The 18,228-nt window shown below is 40.1% G+C and overlaps 1 protein-coding gene across 1 annotated transcript; it reads left to right on the forward strand.

Moving 5' to 3' along the window:
• Window positions 1–5,272: 5,272 nt before the first annotated feature.
• On the forward strand, window positions 5,273–18,228 carry LOC132910356 (muscle-specific protein 300 kDa-like). The gene is made up of 9 exons (XM_060966002.1): window positions 5,273–5,633; window positions 7,591–7,848; window positions 10,656–13,391; window positions 13,755–13,939; window positions 14,074–14,112; window positions 14,312–14,818; window positions 15,150–15,393; window positions 16,040–16,095; window positions 16,520–18,228. Exons 1-9 carry the CDS (start codon window positions 5,610–5,612, stop codon window positions 16,737–16,739), a joined length of 4,269 nt encoding a protein of 1,422 aa, XP_060821985.1. The 5' UTR covers window positions 5,273–5,609; the 3' UTR covers window positions 16,740–18,228.

Raw genomic sequence — 18,228 nt, forward strand, 5'->3', positions numbered from 1 at the left:
TTCAATTAAAATCTTTTTCGTTATTTTTCTTACACTAGAATTGTGAATTACAATAGCCTAATTAGAAATTTAATATTTTCTGAAAAACAATGAAAAAGGAAGAAGTATTTAATAGAAAGACTCAATGATTCTTTGCTACTCCTTCTTTGTACTTGAACATTATAATCGATGACCTAAAATATTTACTCGCAATGTAAATTATAACTTCCACTTATCGAATATTCAAAGAAGAAAGTGCAGTAATACTCCAAAAGAACGTAAGAATAAAATTCTGCCGTGGCAATGCTATAAGTAATAAACATGATGTGAATCATAATAAACGCGATACATGTCGAAGTAAAAATGAAGGAAACGAGCATGCAGCAGACGCTCGCTGATCCACATTGATATAATTATATACGAGGGATGACACAGACGAGTACGATGGCCAGGATGTATGACGCAGTGATACGGTATGTAAACTATGCCATGTGGAAAAGCACGGATTTACCTAGCTTGTAAAGGAATCGATGTTTACAATTTCAGTAAGTTAACGATTGTTTCCGATTAGGTTTGTCTTTCAAAATTTTTACCACGAATTTACAAAATTCGAATAGAACGACAACAAGCAACCGCACCCAACCACGCATTTTTGACCTTCTGTTTGTTATTCCGCGTACGGCACACATATGGCTTTGTTTGCTATGGATGAGTCGTTTTAGATAAGATTCTCTTCCTTTTTCATTAATTTTTTAATTGGGGAAGCGAATATTTTTGCAATAGCTCGGTTTGTTTGTTAATTATTTATACAGCGATTAATCTTGAGATGCTTATCCTATAAAAACGGATAATTATTATTAATATATTCACATATGAGAAAGGAGTTTTACGAATGAAGGATACTGTGTTGTCGTAAAATGTGATTCTTCATCCAATAAACGACACGCGAAAAATCTCCGCTTAAAATTCATATTTCTTTCTGATATTTTTAATAAAGAATTGTCTTCTTCGCGTTTCAACACGACTACGTTTTCGTTATGCAATGTTCCTTCGATCGCTTTTATTTTTGACGCTCGGCTGATAACGTCATAAAACACTCGAGGAATTTTATTCTTGTCGGCTATATCATATAAAGCGGAAGCTGCAGGCCAGTCGCAACTTCCTGTTCCGTTAGTTATCGCAATACCGCGCCCACAAGAGCAGGCCGGTGCATTTTAGTAACTTCCGGCTCGCGAAAAATCGACCGATCAGCTTCGTTAAAATCGACAAGTGCACCATCGGCTGCCACCGTGGCACTTGACGGCTTGAAATAGACACGAAGCGAGTCACGATTATCCGAATTAATCGCACGTTACACGAGTTTCGGGATGCTCTTTTCCTGTCACGAAATTCCATTTCATTTTTCAATTAAAAAAAATTGGCATATACCAGTTCCTAAGTAAAAACATACGACTTAAAATTATTCCAGGACAAAACATTCTAAAGTAAAAGTTTTTACGAGCGTTAAATTGGAACAAATTCCCCTTCGTTACAGTTTCGTGCGATTTGTTCACGAAACTCATAGATTCTCAGCTAAATAAAACTTATGGTAATTTTACTTCACTTAAGTAACAGTTTAAAATAAATTCCTGGTTGAACATGAAGCGAAGAAAATTATAGAATTGGTTGAACGAATTCGAAGAAAAAGTTGCCTGGTGTAAAACGAGATTTCGCTAGAAATGTACCGGCGGCTATTCGATTTCCGCCAAAAGGTTTCGCCGGAAAACCGTCAGCCAGGTGAACGAACTCGAGTACACGACACAAAATTAGTCCAACCACGTTCTGACCGAATTCGAGCCACACAGGCTTCGAAACGTGCTCGTAGTCTCGTGACTCAAAATTATTTATAGTGCATATTTAAAGGAAATTGGCACGCGCATTCTTTGAGTAGCAACGGCGATATACACATTGTTATGTGTTCGAATGTTATAACGATTCCAATGATATCCCACGATCGTGCGAATATCCCGCGCTCTCAGTAGTATTCTTTGCGTTCAAGAAATACGAGCACTCGGGCAACCAGAATTTTCTAACGACTTGAAACTTCTGTCGAGCCAGCTTGAGCCTGTAGAACCTACCTTCCTTAGTTTAAATGTCCAATCTAGCATTATTCCATTTCTCAAGGTATTATATTGAAATATTAAAATGTCTTCGTGTTTTCTACCTTTTAAGTATTGTTACATCATATAGATTGTCCGGAAGTAATGATTAAATATTTGAAATTGAATTTTTAAAGACACGGACGATGGAAAGAAAATTATAAAACTTCGATCTTCTTCAGTTTTGAAATGGTAGATAGGACACGTCACTTAAAGAGGGTAAAATATTTCTAATACAGTAAATTAGATAATTCCAACTATTTTCTTTGCAAATATCTCTTTGTAAATATCCAAGAGACTAAAATATGCTAATAGAGATAACTTCATGTGGACGAAGAGAATTAGGAAACGTGTTTGAAAGGCTTCTCGAGTTAATAGCTACGACGGTCGCAATTAACCAAGAGATCATAGAGCAATACATTCATCGTTCGATTAATCGTCTCAAGAAACAATAGAACAATATGCAAAGTCTCTTCCTGTATCTATTCTTCCTGTGCTCGAGGTTATATAACGACTTTACGATTCCACGCGGTGCAAAGGAATAAAACCGAACCTTCTCGTATCGATGTAAAATATCGCGGAACGTACGTCAAAGATAATTTTAATCATTAGTAATATGCATGAAACGCGTGCAAAGTGTATTTTCCCTGCTTAGAATGTTTATCTTATATGGAGAACCCGTATACGATGAAATCACTAACCGAACGCGGTTATCCTTGGCTACATCGTGATATATTAACATATGGAAATCGAAAATAGAGGTTATTATAAGAAGAAGTAACGAGTAAGAGTCAACGAAGAGACAGTTAATCGTTCGTATAAAATCGATTAAAGTTTCATTGAACCCCAGCGGTCCGATAAAAGAAGCCTTTCTGCGCGAGTTTGCTTCTTTAATCCGTATAGCGAAACGCGGATAAACAAACCGATTAAAGGAACTCGACCAAATACGCTTAATCGTATTGTGTATCGCACAATAAAAGAGGACACAGGGGTCCTATAATTCTTGGTAATTGATCTCTCATAGAAGATAGATTTTACTTATTAGGAAACTAAAATATTTCCAATTTTTATATATTCGAACGTTATTACATTATTACGTTTGTTTAAAATAGTTACATACACAAATGTACATACCTTCTCTGAGTAAAAAGCATTGAGCTAAGCAATGTTAGAATTTCACGAACTGATCTAATTACACTGAACTTGTTATCAAAGAATTCTCCTAAATCTTTCGTCGACTTTTTGCAAGTTCCTCAAACAATGTCCGAATTCACGTCGGGAAGAGCACAGGAGAGGAAGAGAGACGGGACGCAAAAACTTGTGTATGCGTGGGTTGTGTACGAACGGAAATATTTTATCTTATTGCAGGGTCTGAGCGGTGATTTGGGCGCGCGAGAAGTTCTCATTGGCGAATTGCGAGAGGCTGCCGAACCTCTGCGGGAGGGTTGCGCTGCAGAGGTCCGCGAGAAGGTCGAAGCAGCGGTAAATGAGGCCGTACAAGCCTGGGAGGACACCAGGGCCGAATTAGATGCCCTTTGCACCAAGTATCAGCACGCGTGCAGATTGTGGCAGCAGTACAAAGACTCGAGTGCCGCTGTTAAGGCCTGGGTGGACACGCAGATGGACAGCGTCGCCAACCTGCCACCTGAAGAGGCCGTCAAACACATCAAGGTACGCGCGAACGTCTCTTTATTTACGAAATTTGCACAGCTGCTTAGTTAGTTTATTGGTCGGTTGACGCGTGATTGGCACATGCCTCGACTCTTTCGAATTTTATGATACTTTGGATTTTATCTGAAAGGAGAGGAAACACGAGATACAGCGTTATCGTGAAAATGAAAAATTGGAGCGCGAAGAGATTAGAAGAGAAAGAAAGAGAGTAGCTGAAGGTGGAAAGTTTCTGTAAATCTATATTTAGCGTCCGAGTCATCGAATTTGGAATCGTAATTGGCTCAAACTGTCAGATAACACCACCGAAATTTTATGTAGCCTTTGTTGCGATTTCTAAACTGGGGATTCTATTGTCTTTAGAACGATTCAGAGAGTAAACTGTTTTTATCTCTGTGACTCATCGGTGGGCATCGGCTAATGAATTTTGCCGGTAAAGTAAGTAACCACGAGGAATCAACTGGCAAGGTAAATGTGATAAAGCTGATCGTATCTATCGTAATGTTGGATCAGGTTGTTAGACGAATACGAATGTAGAAAGACAGCCGAGCAAATGTTTGGACGTCTTCGAACGTCTTTATGATTTTTTTTTTTCGTTTGAACGTTAGTAAACTAAACGGTAGAATCCTCAGTTTGCTTTCGTATATTATTACTTTAAAGACTTGACAATTTATGCTGGCAGTGGCCATTAACGTTATCACGTCGTATATCGATGACATAATATTTATCAGCAAAACACGTTACCATTTGTACACACTGTCGAACAAGACAAACTATCTGTTGGGTCTAGATAAGCCGAAAATGCTGTATCTGCTAAAATTTGTTAACCTATCTTCACCCATCGACATGACGCTTTTTTTCTGTTATCCTCCGTTTCGCTTATTATTCTGTTTTTCTTCGAACGATTAATAATTATTCTGACCGCACTTTAGCTACGAAAGAACATCCATTAATTATTTCTATTACTGTACCCAACCGAGTATTTATAGGTACCCGTTAGATACAAAAGTCAATACCGAACCTGGTATCTACTCTCGCTAAACACAAGATCAATAACCAAGCAATCATCTCATCCATTTAAAAGCATAAAAAAGCATCTTCCCGCTGCCGACAAAGTCGATATCTGCCCTTTGGTACAGTGAAACCGGAGAACCATGACTTTACTCCTGCGTCGTCCATGAAAAAAAAAAAAAAAAAACACTCTTCAGACAAAGCGATAGTGCGACCAGAACGTCATCGTCCCTTGAATGGGAGCCTCGGGGTAGTGTCATCGTCCCCACCACGCCTAGTGCGGCACAACAGCACGTAGAAGGCACGATTCACCCTACGCAAGTGCGCCGAAACGTGGCTGCGAGGGTAGGTCGTTGAAATACGGGGCAACAGAGTCTCTCCCCACTCGAGTCTCAGGGTATGCGCATCGATCCCCGAAGAAGCGAGGACGCCAGTCTGGTCCAGAGCGTCGAGACGCTTGTTTCTTCATACATCTATTCTATAATCGTCGACGTGTCTCTGTGTGTGTTCACTATCCGTTTCGTTTCTCTGTGTATTATTATCGTTTCTTCAAGAGACCGACCGATAAGCGTACATCGCTCGTAAACACGTTTCGCAAGCATAGCAATTCGCGCGATTATGCGCGTACCATCGACGGTGGCCAAGAACCGTGTCCAGTTTCCGGCTAATCGAAAATTCGAACCGCATACTCGATGTCGCGACGACACGTGCCCGATTTGCTCCTTCTACCGTCGGCTTGTCCCTCCGCGGGTGGATTGTGCGTGACGTGCTGTGAAAAATAGGAACGATGAACAGTGACCTAAATTAAGAAGCATGTGCACACCCGAGGAGATAAAGGTACGATCGAATTGGGATTCTGCGATATCAGACGTACCCGGCTTCGTCCAAGGACGGTTCTGCTCTCTTATAAATCTATGCGGTTTATCGATTTTTTACCGTGTTTAGATAATTTATATGGTGATACAAGTGGTTTTATTAATTAAATTTTACACAATCGTTTCAGTTATTCTTATTTGATTAAAATTTACGTGATTTCGGCAATTTATATGATAATAGCGTCGTTCTTATAGCGTTGGTTTCTATTGCATACTTGAATTTATACGTAGATTTTAGCTGTTTTTATTTGATTAGAATTTACACAATAATAGACGAAGATAATGCATTGTATTCGTTACTTGAATTATATATATAGATATGTTGTTTCAGCGTGATTCAATTATAGTATACAGTCTATATCGACATCGATATATGACGTTCGTGGTTCGAGGCGTGGGATAATTTTGTGTTGGAACTGTGTAATCCGGCGCACGTGTGATGCAACGAACTGGAATAGAATTTCTGCGGAGTCTTCGTGCATGACACTGTGCGCTAATCTAGTAAATTGTAGTTTGCATTCGACGTCCCTACTACTCTGACTATTCCTTATCAAAAGATGCAGTTGTGTGGCTGTTATCGAGCGATCGTGTACCGTTATTCTTACGTTTTTGATATAGAAAAGGATAAAGAAGAATCGCGAATGATACCGAAGTAAAAAAATGCTTTCATAATCTGAGGAAGGTAATACGCGAAACTGAATGCGCGTTTCGTTAACTTAAAATGCACGTAAGCAAAAATAAACCGAATGCAGACTGGAAACTCGACCGAAACGCATCTACTATTTCACGCATTTGTCATTGCAAGTCGATTTTTCTCCTTTTATTTCTCCACAATACCTTTCTTTTCTCTTATTCTCGTTTATTAATTCGAATCATTCATTTCTGCGCGCCCCATTCACGTATTCTCGTTCACACATGTCTGTGTGTTCATGGCTGCCATGAATTTCAAAAAGCATTCGCTCGCAGCTTGCTATCTCCGGTTCCGTTTCTCAAACAATAACACGCGTTTATTTCTAGCATACAGACAACTCCCCTATCTTTGACGCGTATTTAACAGGTTTCTGGAATCCTGCTGCGACCACGAAACTATCATAACAGCTCGATACTAAAACACTTTAATCACCATGTTTGCAATTAGCGCTAACTCGACGAGATAAATTTAGATAAAACCAGTACGGAAGTGTCGTTTTCTTTAAACCTTTTCCTCACCGTGCCGGTAAAAAAAAAAAAAATATAGAAAAGATCATTTGAAACTCGAACGAGAGCATCGAACACTCAGAGCTGTTCCACTGAAACTGAAATGCATCTGTCAAATGTACGTATAACTCTACGACTATCTCTAGACGAGATGGATCACGTGTAGTTTCATTGTGATACGTGATGCTTAAAAAATATCGTGCGTACATCGATAAGTTTGCGAGCTATCTTGTTTATAGAATTGCATCAATGACATTGAGTTATGAGACATTTCGTACGTGAATGTAAATGGATTGGTAATGATAAATGCAGAATATTTTAACCTTTTAAAAACACAAATTTTTTTTCCTCCTTTACATGAAATGACATTTGACTGTGAATATTAAACGCGAGATGTTTCTTCTATAACGTTACACAAATCACATTACACCGTGTGGTATCTCACCCGAGGATGCATAGGGATTAGAATGCCCTAGCGTAGAACGTCACTACACTCTTAAAAACACATACAAACTTCGTTTTATTTTCCTTTTACATAATACATTTTACATGTTCAAACACGTGAGATATCTTAATGATAACGTGGAATAAGCAACAGTACTCTCTTGTCTATGGGTAAAGAAGGGTTAATCATCTCTGAGGGGAGAAAACCTTAACTTTGATTTAAAGATCGTCGATCGAAACTAAATATCAACCTAAGAGTACTATTCACTTTTTGACAGATTTGCGAGGAAACGATGGCGGAACACAAGGAGAGACTGGCGGAGCTTCAAGGGCTGGTGGCGCAGATCGCGTCGAACGTCGGTCTGGACGCGAGTGGACCGTTGAACTGCGAAGTGGAGGCACTCGGACAGCGTCTGGATGACATCCGTGAAACTTTGTCGTGTCTAGCGGATGCGGCAGACGCCCGTGCCCTCAACCAGGAGCTCACACGTGGCGATTTATGTCAGACGAAAAATTTCCTGGACTCGGTCCAACAGGCAAGTTGTTACGTAATCCTTTCGTGAAGCATTTATTTTTTTTCGTGATATACTTCCTGCTTCGACTAAACGTTTTCTATCTTCTCCTTTTTTTTACTCGGTTCGTCCTTTGCTTCCTAGTTTCATAGCAGACTGCAAGGTAAATCTCACTTTGATTGCATAACGCGATCGATAGAGCGTAACGAGTGTTTTATTTTTATAATATGGCGATATCAGGAGGACCTTTCAAGCTCCTTTTTGCATAGAAAACGCTTTCAGTCGGAGCATGCATTAATCGTAAATATAAATATCACATAATTTATTACTGGCAGAGATGAAGGTATTAAACATCGGAGGTCTATGAATAGAGAAATTGTAATAGCCAGGAAATCGAGAATCCGAATAAGGAGTTGACTCATCTCGCTCGGTTAACGAGTTTAACTCATTCGAATCAAATATTTAATTAATTCTCAATTAAACGATTATTTACCCGACTGAATTCACTTATTTGATCGTGAACTAAACGTGGAAATTATCTTAATGAAAAATTATAAGCACGTGATGAGAAAAATCGAAACTCTTCTTACACGAACTCGAAATATATCGAACACTTTCTCCTCCGCCAAGTTCGAATAGATGAAGTTATACGTTACAATGTAGTTGAAGCTTAGCTGCTGCGTGAATGTAAATGATCTAACGATGACAGGTTAAAGCTCTATTACCTCTCTGAATAATTCATGAAGTATTAGACGCTTTGAATTTATCTCTCGCTTTAAACGCGTTTGCAAGACAGATGAAAAGTTATGGATTGGATTTTATGCGATTATCACTTTTAGGAATTTGCTCGGTATCCGAGATTTGTAAATATTTTGAACCCGTGGTATAGTTATCGGTGGAAAACGTCTTGACACGTGCGCTTAACATCGTACGGTGAGCGAGTACGTGTTTATTTAAATTAGCGCCAGACGCTGCTAGGGACATAACTACTCTTCCTCAACGGAGGTCATTGTTCGATACAACGTTAGAATTCGAACAGAAATCGAATCGGCCGGATTCTTATCGGAGAACGAGTATAAACACTTTCAACTTGCAGGCTTTTTTTTTTCTTTCCCTTCCTAAGTGCGTTGGTTGTAAGTTTGTAAGACATTTTGCTGCAGTTTCCAATCAAATCTTCAAAACCAAATCAACGTTTCAAATCTTCAAAACGATGAAAAATTTGTAAGTCTAAAAAGTCTGTCGGCATTTGAAATTTCAAAAGTCTGTAAGAGTTTCCAACTATGACAATTAATTAAGGTTTCAAATTCATACAATTCGTTAAAATTTGAAATTTAAGATCAAAGCGGAAGATTGAATTATGCCGAAGCGATAGACTCGATATAACGAATAACAGTTAATTTGGGATCAATGGATCGCGCAGAAAGTGAATCAGCGCATCGCGGCGCGCCGTCTGAATTCCACAGGGGCGCGTTTCTGAGAAGCGAGGTTTCTAAAGTAGTAAGCTTCGTACTCGTTGAGGAGCAGCGTATGCTCTTCGTATTCTGGCCTTTGGAGATTCGCATGGAAGTACAAGATACCGAACGTACAAGCGAAACCTTCTAAATTTCACTTTCTTCCATGCGTAGTAAAACTATTTGTCTCGTGGCAACCAGTAGAAAAAATGATAAATATCGATCTTTCTCTTCGCTTAATCCTGCGACGTAACATTTTACGGCAATGTAACCCTCGATGTTTCAAGTGGCTCGAAAATACACTTGAGCACACTGGTTACAAAATATATTGCTGATGGCTATTTTTATTATCCTACAAGGCTAACCTAATAGATAGAGGAAGCGAGTTCTCGAACGAACCTTGGCCGATTCTGCTGTGTCTCGAGTAATTTGAATTCGCTTGGAATTTTTTGAAAGGAACCCACGAATCGCAACTGCGGCTGCCTGTCAAGGTGATTTCTCTGGCTGCGTCAATGGCGTATATCGTTGTATACGCGTCCGTCAGTTTCCGGCGTGCTATCAGGTGCTTGGCACAGGCCTCGATCATTATACCTCGCACGCGCGTTTATATTTTAATCGCGGTAGTTCCGAAACACTTTGTTGTGTCAAGGCCGAAGGGCTTGAGCCCGGGGTGGCAATTACATCAGTCACGAAATCCGCAACAGCTGAATCCGGACGTGCACCCTCTCGACGCGAAACTTTTGCCCCTAACGTACAAGGAGTATGCGACTTCGATTGTGTTTCCGATCGAATTTCACTCTGGATAGTTTATACTGATTCTTCGTTTGTCGGTGGAAATTCCCAAGGACGCGAGGAAATAGAGCCGGAAAAGCGGTATCGGAAAATAGCAAGCAAGGAAGCGAAGCACACTTGAAGCGAGGGAGGGAGATCGTCTTATACCGGAAAGACTGCTTTTTTAATCAGTTTCGCTTAGATTTACGGAATTTCGTGTATTGAAGGCAGATTTACTTTTTCCTACGATTTCCTAATTATCTTTTGTTTAAAATAAATGGATAGGTTTAAATGAAAGAGGAGTAACATCTCTCGTTACTTTTTTAAATATGTCAGATTTAGTCGCCTTTTCTGTACGTTGGGTATTTTGTTCTAAAGTGAATCGATCATGTTAAGTATCCGAATAAAGGTTAAAGTTATTGCTTATTGCTTTTTAGCAAATGCATGGTTGTAAAGAAACTAAATATCAGGAAGTTTCTTCTGCTACGTTAGTTATTCTTTGTCTAAGATAATCAATTATTTGGTATTCAAAGAAAAGGTTCTTTATTCAAAATAAATCACCTATCTGAAACGATCACGCGTTTAACGAGATTTATTATTTTTTTGCAGAGCCTCACCTCGGTGAGCCAAGGCGAGTCGAAGGAACAGTTGAAGCTCCTTCGTAACCATCTTCTCGCGCTCACGTGCACAGAACCACAGCTACAGTCGATCAAAGAACGCACTCTGGAGGTATCGACGCAGGAACTATCCGTAGTCGAGGTATTGCAACGATGGCAGAACGTCTTCAGAGAAACCTTCCAACAGTATCACCGTTTATCGGCTCATCTAGTCAAAACGCAGGATGGTGCGACTGCCCTGAAACTCTGGCAGGAGTATCTGTCCGACGTGCAAGATTTCCTATCTAACGACGTGTCCGGGGACTACAACGGTTTATCGAAATACAGAAACCTGTGCGAGGTGCATCGAAATCTCCTGACCGACCAACAGAATCTCATTCTCAGCGTTCGATCGGAAGAGAGCAGTAACTTATCAACAACGGAACAATTCAACATCCTAACGAATTTGCACAATGAAACGTTGGCTGCAATTATGGAAAGACACGCGGCGGTGCGTGACAGATTGGCTGCGTGGGACAGGTACAAATCGGACCAAACTAAATTGCTGTCCTGGCTGAAGGAAATAGAAAGAGAACGAAGCCAGTTACACCTTCGATTCATCCAATTACAAAGGCTAAACGAAATTCTTCAGAGGATACAGGCACTGCTGGATAAAATAGAGCAAGGCAAATCTCAACTGGAGTCTCTGCAAGAACAACAAGAAACTTTGCTCGTGAACTGTGACCAGACACTAGCCATGTCCATTCGAATGGAACTTGCAGCTCACGCTCAAAGGATCGCCAATCTTAGTTCTAGTCTTGAAATCTGGAGAGACTATATACCGAGGATACAAAAGTTGTATGCAGAATACGAAGAACAGGCGAAGCACGTCACGACAACGTTTTATGAAATTGGTCAAACTCTGAGCACAGCGTTCCACGCGAAGCCTGCCAGTTTGTCGAATACCAAGCAACAGCTGGAATCTATTCAACAACTGCAAAACAGACTAGCTGGCATGACCACGGATTTAGAGTCGCTGTGTGTGATCACAGAACAGCTGAGGGAGTGTCTGAGTCCTATCGATATGAAATCGTTGAATCAACAACAGGCGCTCCTTCGGTTGCAGCACGGAGACCTCGAACACCAGACCGCGTTGCTTATTTGTAGGCTGGACGAACGTTGCGATCTTTACGATCGCTGGAAGGATAGATCGGCCAGGTTACTTACGTGGATAGACGAGACTGAGATCAGAATTCAAGACTGTGACACAATGGCGCCGAACGAACCTCAGGAGACCCTGAAGAGACTGGAGTGTGATCTGCAAGCGGATATCGCGTTGAAACAGCTAGAACGTTTATGGATACAGAACACTGGCCAGGATCTGATAGAGGTAGCCGAGGAAGAGGAAAGCGAAAGACTACAGCGAACTCTAAATGAAGTGAACGAGAGATGGGAACGGTTGCTGGCTATGGGCAAATCTAGAGCCAGTAAATTGGTTGATTTGATGAGAACTATGGATACGTTGGAGAAGAGGATAAGCGAGTTAAGGAGCTGGTTGGCCAGCGTGGAGTCTCAATTATCAGAGACGTTCGTGATCGAGGAGATCACTCAGAACTGCATCGACAAGAAGCTCGACGATCACGAACATCTTCAGAAGACGATCGAGGCAGAAAGCGGAAACATCGGCGAAGTGTTGAATCTCTGCGAAATTCTATTGAACGAATGCGACGCCTGGAAGACTTCCTTCAACACGGACGCGATAAAGAATGGAATGGAAGGTTTGGAGCGTAGGTGGACAGCGACCTGCGTGAAATCTGCAGAGAGGAAAGGGAAGATCATTCTCGCATGGAAAATTCTTCAAGAACTGGAGAAGATCAGAGCGGAGCACGAGGACTGGCTCGAAGAAATCGACGTGGCCCTTTCAGAATTGGAGAACAACCTGGATGAAGTTTCCAAGGAAGAATCGAAGAAAGCCATTGAGAAAACCAGAAGCATCTTTGATGATATAGAGGCGCACGAATCGGTGATCAAGATAATCGAACAAAACTTTAGTCGTTTAGCTAGGACAGGTCTGGAACCAGATAATCTAAAGTCGCTTATCAGCGAGACTAGACGGCTTATCGATAAGTGGCAAACGTTGAAGCCTCGAACGAACGCTATTCTACTGGCTCTCCAACAGGGACAGAAGAATTATCGGGATTTCATTACGGTGCACGGCGCGGCAGTCGTCGGATTAACGCAAGTCGACGTGCGACTGACCACGACGCAACATTTAGCTACGTTTGAACAAAAATCCTCGACACGTCGAAGACTACAGCAGTTGAACGAGATCGAGGAAGAGCTTCGTACGCAGAACCTCACATTGCAGAAAGCGGATGAGTTGGCGTTGAAGGTTATGCAAGAATGTCATCCGGATGACGTGGCGACTATCCAAGAGCTGGTGGACGAGTATCAGCTGCTATGGAAAGACATAAAGAAGAGAGTGGCTTCGCTGAGAGCGGAAATCGAGGGACAGGAGAAGTTGGAAGTTGACGAAGCTGTGCAGGTGGAGACGTTGAAATTCGAACAGGACACTGGTGTTCAAGTGGACACTTTGCCAAGGATAGTGAGGATGACGTCTAGCGATGCCTATCTGATAGAATTGGAAGCTGCTCTGATTGAGTGCAACGATGCGCTGGATACGCTGGAAATAGCAGTTACGCCGGATCCTGTCGCTGGACCTGGATTGAACACAGCGGCTAAGAATATCGTAAGTTTGGATATTATTCCAGTGCTGTAATAGATAGAATAATAAATATCTATTGATATTCAATTAATAATTTATAACAAAGTGTTTCAAATGAAAGTTCAGTGATGTTTAGTGAAGAATCTATTGATTATTGACAAATTTGAAATTATGGCCATTTAAAAAATACAAGATGACTCCAGTTTCTCATGTGAGAAAGATTCCAAAAGCTTTTTTACGCTGATAGATGTTTAATATTAATAAATTTCGTTTGAAATATTCGTTGATTAACCGTTAGAATCAGAATCTAAACATCGTGGCAATTGATTCGTGCTATACCTATATAATTGCTGTAATATCACGTTTGAAATATTTTTTATTTAACAGAGTAAACTAATTGGAAGCTGCCAATCGTCGATCGAATTGGTTCGTCATTTGCACGGGTTGCTCATTGAGGATGGAAAATTAAACGCGCAGGTTGCCAAGGCGAACGAAGTAGCGGCGTTGACGAACAGATACGAAAATCTGTTAATCCTGGCGAGAACACGAGAACAACAAATCAGAGAACTCAGGTAAGATCATTTACTTTAACACGTATAATTAACTACCTAATTACTGTTACTATAATAGACATTGTCATTAGACGTTATTGTACCTGTTTCAACAAAACCAATTGAATGTTAAACCAGAAATTTTTCGCGCGCAGGTCACCTAACTCTGACGTTTACACCTTTCCCTGTGATCAGTGAGTGTTCCCATTTCGCACTAACAGTTTCTCATTAACAGTTGTTAACGATCTCCGCTCGTTCCATACCTGTTTTTCTCATAGTAAACTCTGAACATTAGCATGCGAAAAAAGTTCACTTTCCAAAAATTTCGTCTAATCGTAAGAAAATATAAATATAGATATGACAGCAAAAAATATGAAATTTTGTATATTACAGCGATAATGGTAGATTAACCTGCCCCTTATGTTCGCGTCGTAACTGGGCTCAATTGGAGAACGATCTCTGGAGATTAGAAAAATGGCTGGAATTCGCAGAAGGCACGCAAAGTGAACAACATTCGCCACCAAGCAACATAGAACAATTGGAGGATGTCATACAAGATCACAGAGAATTTGTACTCGATTTGGACAGTCATAAGAGTATTCTAGTCAGTCTGAACACTGTCGGTGCTCATTTAGCCGATCACACGGAGGAACTGTGTCGAGCGATGCAACTCAGAGACAGATTAACCGTCGCAAACACGAGATGGGACAAGGTGTGCAACGTGACTGTGCATTGGCAGGAACAGCTGCAAGTTGCGTTGATGTCGAACCAGCAATTCCATCGTATTATAGAGGAACTGCTTACCTGGTTGGAGAAAACGGAAGTTAGTATACGAGCCAGCGAACCGGTCGATTTGACCGAGTCACCGGAAATTATGACCGCCAAGTACAATAAATTCAGGTATGTTTCAAGAATGTTACATTCCAATACCCGTAAAAGATCACGTAACTGTAATATGGTACATATAGTAAATGGATAAAAAGTAGTAAATAACACACCTAAATTTTGTCACGTTCCTTTCATTTTTCAGATTTTCTTTGCTTCGTATTATCACTTATTATCTTTATTTACAATTGTTCCAGCATCTACTAAATTAATCAAACAAATATTTCTCAATAATTACAAACTGTTGCAAACTATTAACGTCTATATCGGAATAATTAGAGATTTAACTATTTCGCGTATTCTATCCGAGAAGAGACTGCAGTTAAAACAAAATTTTTTTTTTCAGAGAACTGAGGAGCGATCTGGAGCGGTGCGAGCCCCGAGTTCTGTCGCTTCAAGAGTCGGCTAATCAATTACTAGACGAGAAAGGCGAAACCAGAGCACGTCTACAGGAATTGCGACTCAGATTGCAGTCCCTTCGCCGGCTGACTGGTATATACGCCTTGAAATTAGGAGCAGCTTTGGGAATGGACCCACGAGATATTGGACTCGCAGCCACAACATCTTCTCTTGCTTCCCTCTCTCACGATGTAAGCTTCGTCTTATATCTTTCTCACTTTTCTTAATTGGATATTCGAAACGAAACAAAGTCCTTACTATAGAAGACTCTTGATATTTAATTTCTGTAAAAACGAAGTAGCTTGTTAAAAAAATTTCCAGGGAACGTCGATGCTCTGAGGCTACTTGCTGGAACTCGATGGTTCTCGCTTCTTAAATGTTAGACCTCGGTGTAGCTATATGTGCACTTACGTCGTAGGATCACGTTAATCGATACTTGAAACACGGGGCACGGATTGCAATAAAGATCCAACGAATATCGAATACGAAATGATAGAACCATCTGAAACAGTTCTATGAATAGTTGATGTATGAAAGCATCGTTGATGATGTCTTTCATATCTTTTCCGATTGGATAAAAATAGATGTGATGAAAGAATTAAACATGATTCTACGTTTCTCTCTTTATACTTCATTTTAATTCGCAATTTGTATTTTACACGATGAAGACTGTCAATGATATTTATCGTGTGAGATATACAAGGCAAATTAAAATAGATATCCTAAAATCACGTAATGTTGTTCCTGGTTGGAATTTTATTATTCCATGTCCCGTGACAGTAGCATTCACACGCACAGTACCTTATTGTTTGTGTTTTCTCTTTTACTGTATTGTAGCTACTCGACGAAGCTGCCTCTGGAACCGCTCAACCCCACGACGCACCTGGCACAAAGTATGTTTTCTTCATTTTCTGTTTGAAGTTCTGAGCTGTGTTCTCCAACACGATTTCTATGCATTTACAAGTATAAATTCACATAACCATAAAGTTACCTTAATACGTCGACATCGAACAGAAAACTTGGAGAACGTAAGCTCAGACAGATTTAACTTCCGATACTATTCGTGGCTGAAAAGATGACTTGCGATCTTTTGTGCTTCCCTTTTAATCTATAAATGTAAATGACATAGACGACACTACCTCAACGACAAAAATACGCTTACGCTATTTTTAAGATTACGCTATGAATCAATGAAATCTGCGTTCCTTTAACTAGCCAACTCTTCAGCCACGAACGATGGTCTGTTTAAATAAAGTATCATTTCCAAAACTCACGATTGAGATCGTAATAAATATGAAATAAACGCGCGTGTTCCAGTGGTGACGATGGCGAACGTACGGTATTATCTCGGGGATACCGTTTCCTGGGCCGAGTATTGCGAGTATCCTTGCCGATCCAGGCGCTGATGCTGCTGCTCCTCGGCGTCGCCTCGTTGGTACCATCCGCCGAAGAAGACTACAACTGTATGCTGTCGAACAACCTCGCCAGAAGCTTCACGCCAATGGTCGTCTATCCGAACGGGCCACCTCCTATCTAATGATAAAGAAACCTAATCTCGGACGCACCGATTTCGTAGGGCCCAGAAGAATGTTCAACCGAAATATTCAAAGAAGTCGCGGGAAGCGGAAACGCGAGATCGCGCACGATCTGCGTACATATGTACCTACTTAACTAGTCTGTCATGTGGTGATTCATTGATGCAATCGATAAGAGAGATCAATAATAGATCAGTTTTTTTCGTACGTCACAATTCTCCTCGAGATGGTCGAACGTTTAAGTAGAACTATAATGTTCGACTATCTTGATGAGAAAAAAGAAAAAAATGATACACATTCTTCTATAGACGATGATTTTACACGTAATAAACTAATCTAGACTGAAAAGGCTCATGCTGGGATATACTAAACTGAAATCCAAATTTCTTGGCCTTAAATTTAGTTGGATTAAAGCAAGTATAACGCCTTTGATCTGACCACGTCCCAATGAAAGACTACGTTTAAAGACAGTACGAGCAACGATGCTTGCTATTCGAAAATTGAACGAATAATTCAGTTGTTCTTTCGTTGGATCTTTTTATTTGCTCTTAATATAAAATTCGATGATTTTCATTCGTTTATTCATCGTTGGTATTAAAGGTACAAATTTGTATATTCTCCGTTTGTATAAAATTTGTAATATAATTGGACCTTCTCGTAGACAAACTTTAAATAACAAATTGTAATTTTTTTAAAACTTGATTTCTATCTCTCGCTTCTAAAATTGTATAGATTCTATCGAAGTAATACTTACGTTAAATACTATTTAACATATTGATGTCGACATACATTAAAAATGTTACTTAACGAATATATTCCATGATAGCGTGATACTACATACAATACCAGTTCGACTTTATTTTTTATACGTTGCATTTATAACTCGAAGGAAAGTAGGCAAAGAGCGAAGCTCGATTTTGTATATCGAGAACGAAACGTCCACTGACCGATATTTCAGAGCGTGATCGCGATTAACGCGATTAGTCATTGGTGCTAGCTCGACCGCTATAGAGAAAAACATAATAATTAATTATAATATATTATTATCATCGAGGTGTTTTCGAATTGTTCTCCTTTCCGTTCTTTTTTCTACGATTTCTTAGGGTAAACAATGGATAAGGGAAAAAGCGAAGAAGGGAAGGATAGAATAAAAAGAAAAAATGAAAAAAAAAGAGACAGACGTATCGCATAATAATCGAAATCGCATAATGAAATTATTGACGACACCTCAGACGAGGTGTACCTTTTTCGAACGAGAACGACACACTTTTGGATACGCACAAAAGGATCATGAGTTTATTATTCGAGGTACAAAATAAGAGAACGACTGTATTTAACGGCCCGCTAGTTTCGCTTCCTAATTTATCGATATCTTGCTTGCTGCGCGACCGAGCTTTGTTATGTATTTTTATAAGGACAGAGCTTTCCGAAGACGGTGTACATCTGTCGATGTAAAATAATTATAATAAATTAAAACCTATAGAAACTTCA

Source organism: Bombus pascuorum, chromosome 9, assembly GCF_905332965.1.
Source record: "Bombus pascuorum chromosome 9, iyBomPasc1.1, whole genome shotgun sequence".
Classification (NCBI taxonomy): domain Eukaryota; kingdom Metazoa; phylum Arthropoda; class Insecta; order Hymenoptera; family Apidae; genus Bombus; species Bombus pascuorum.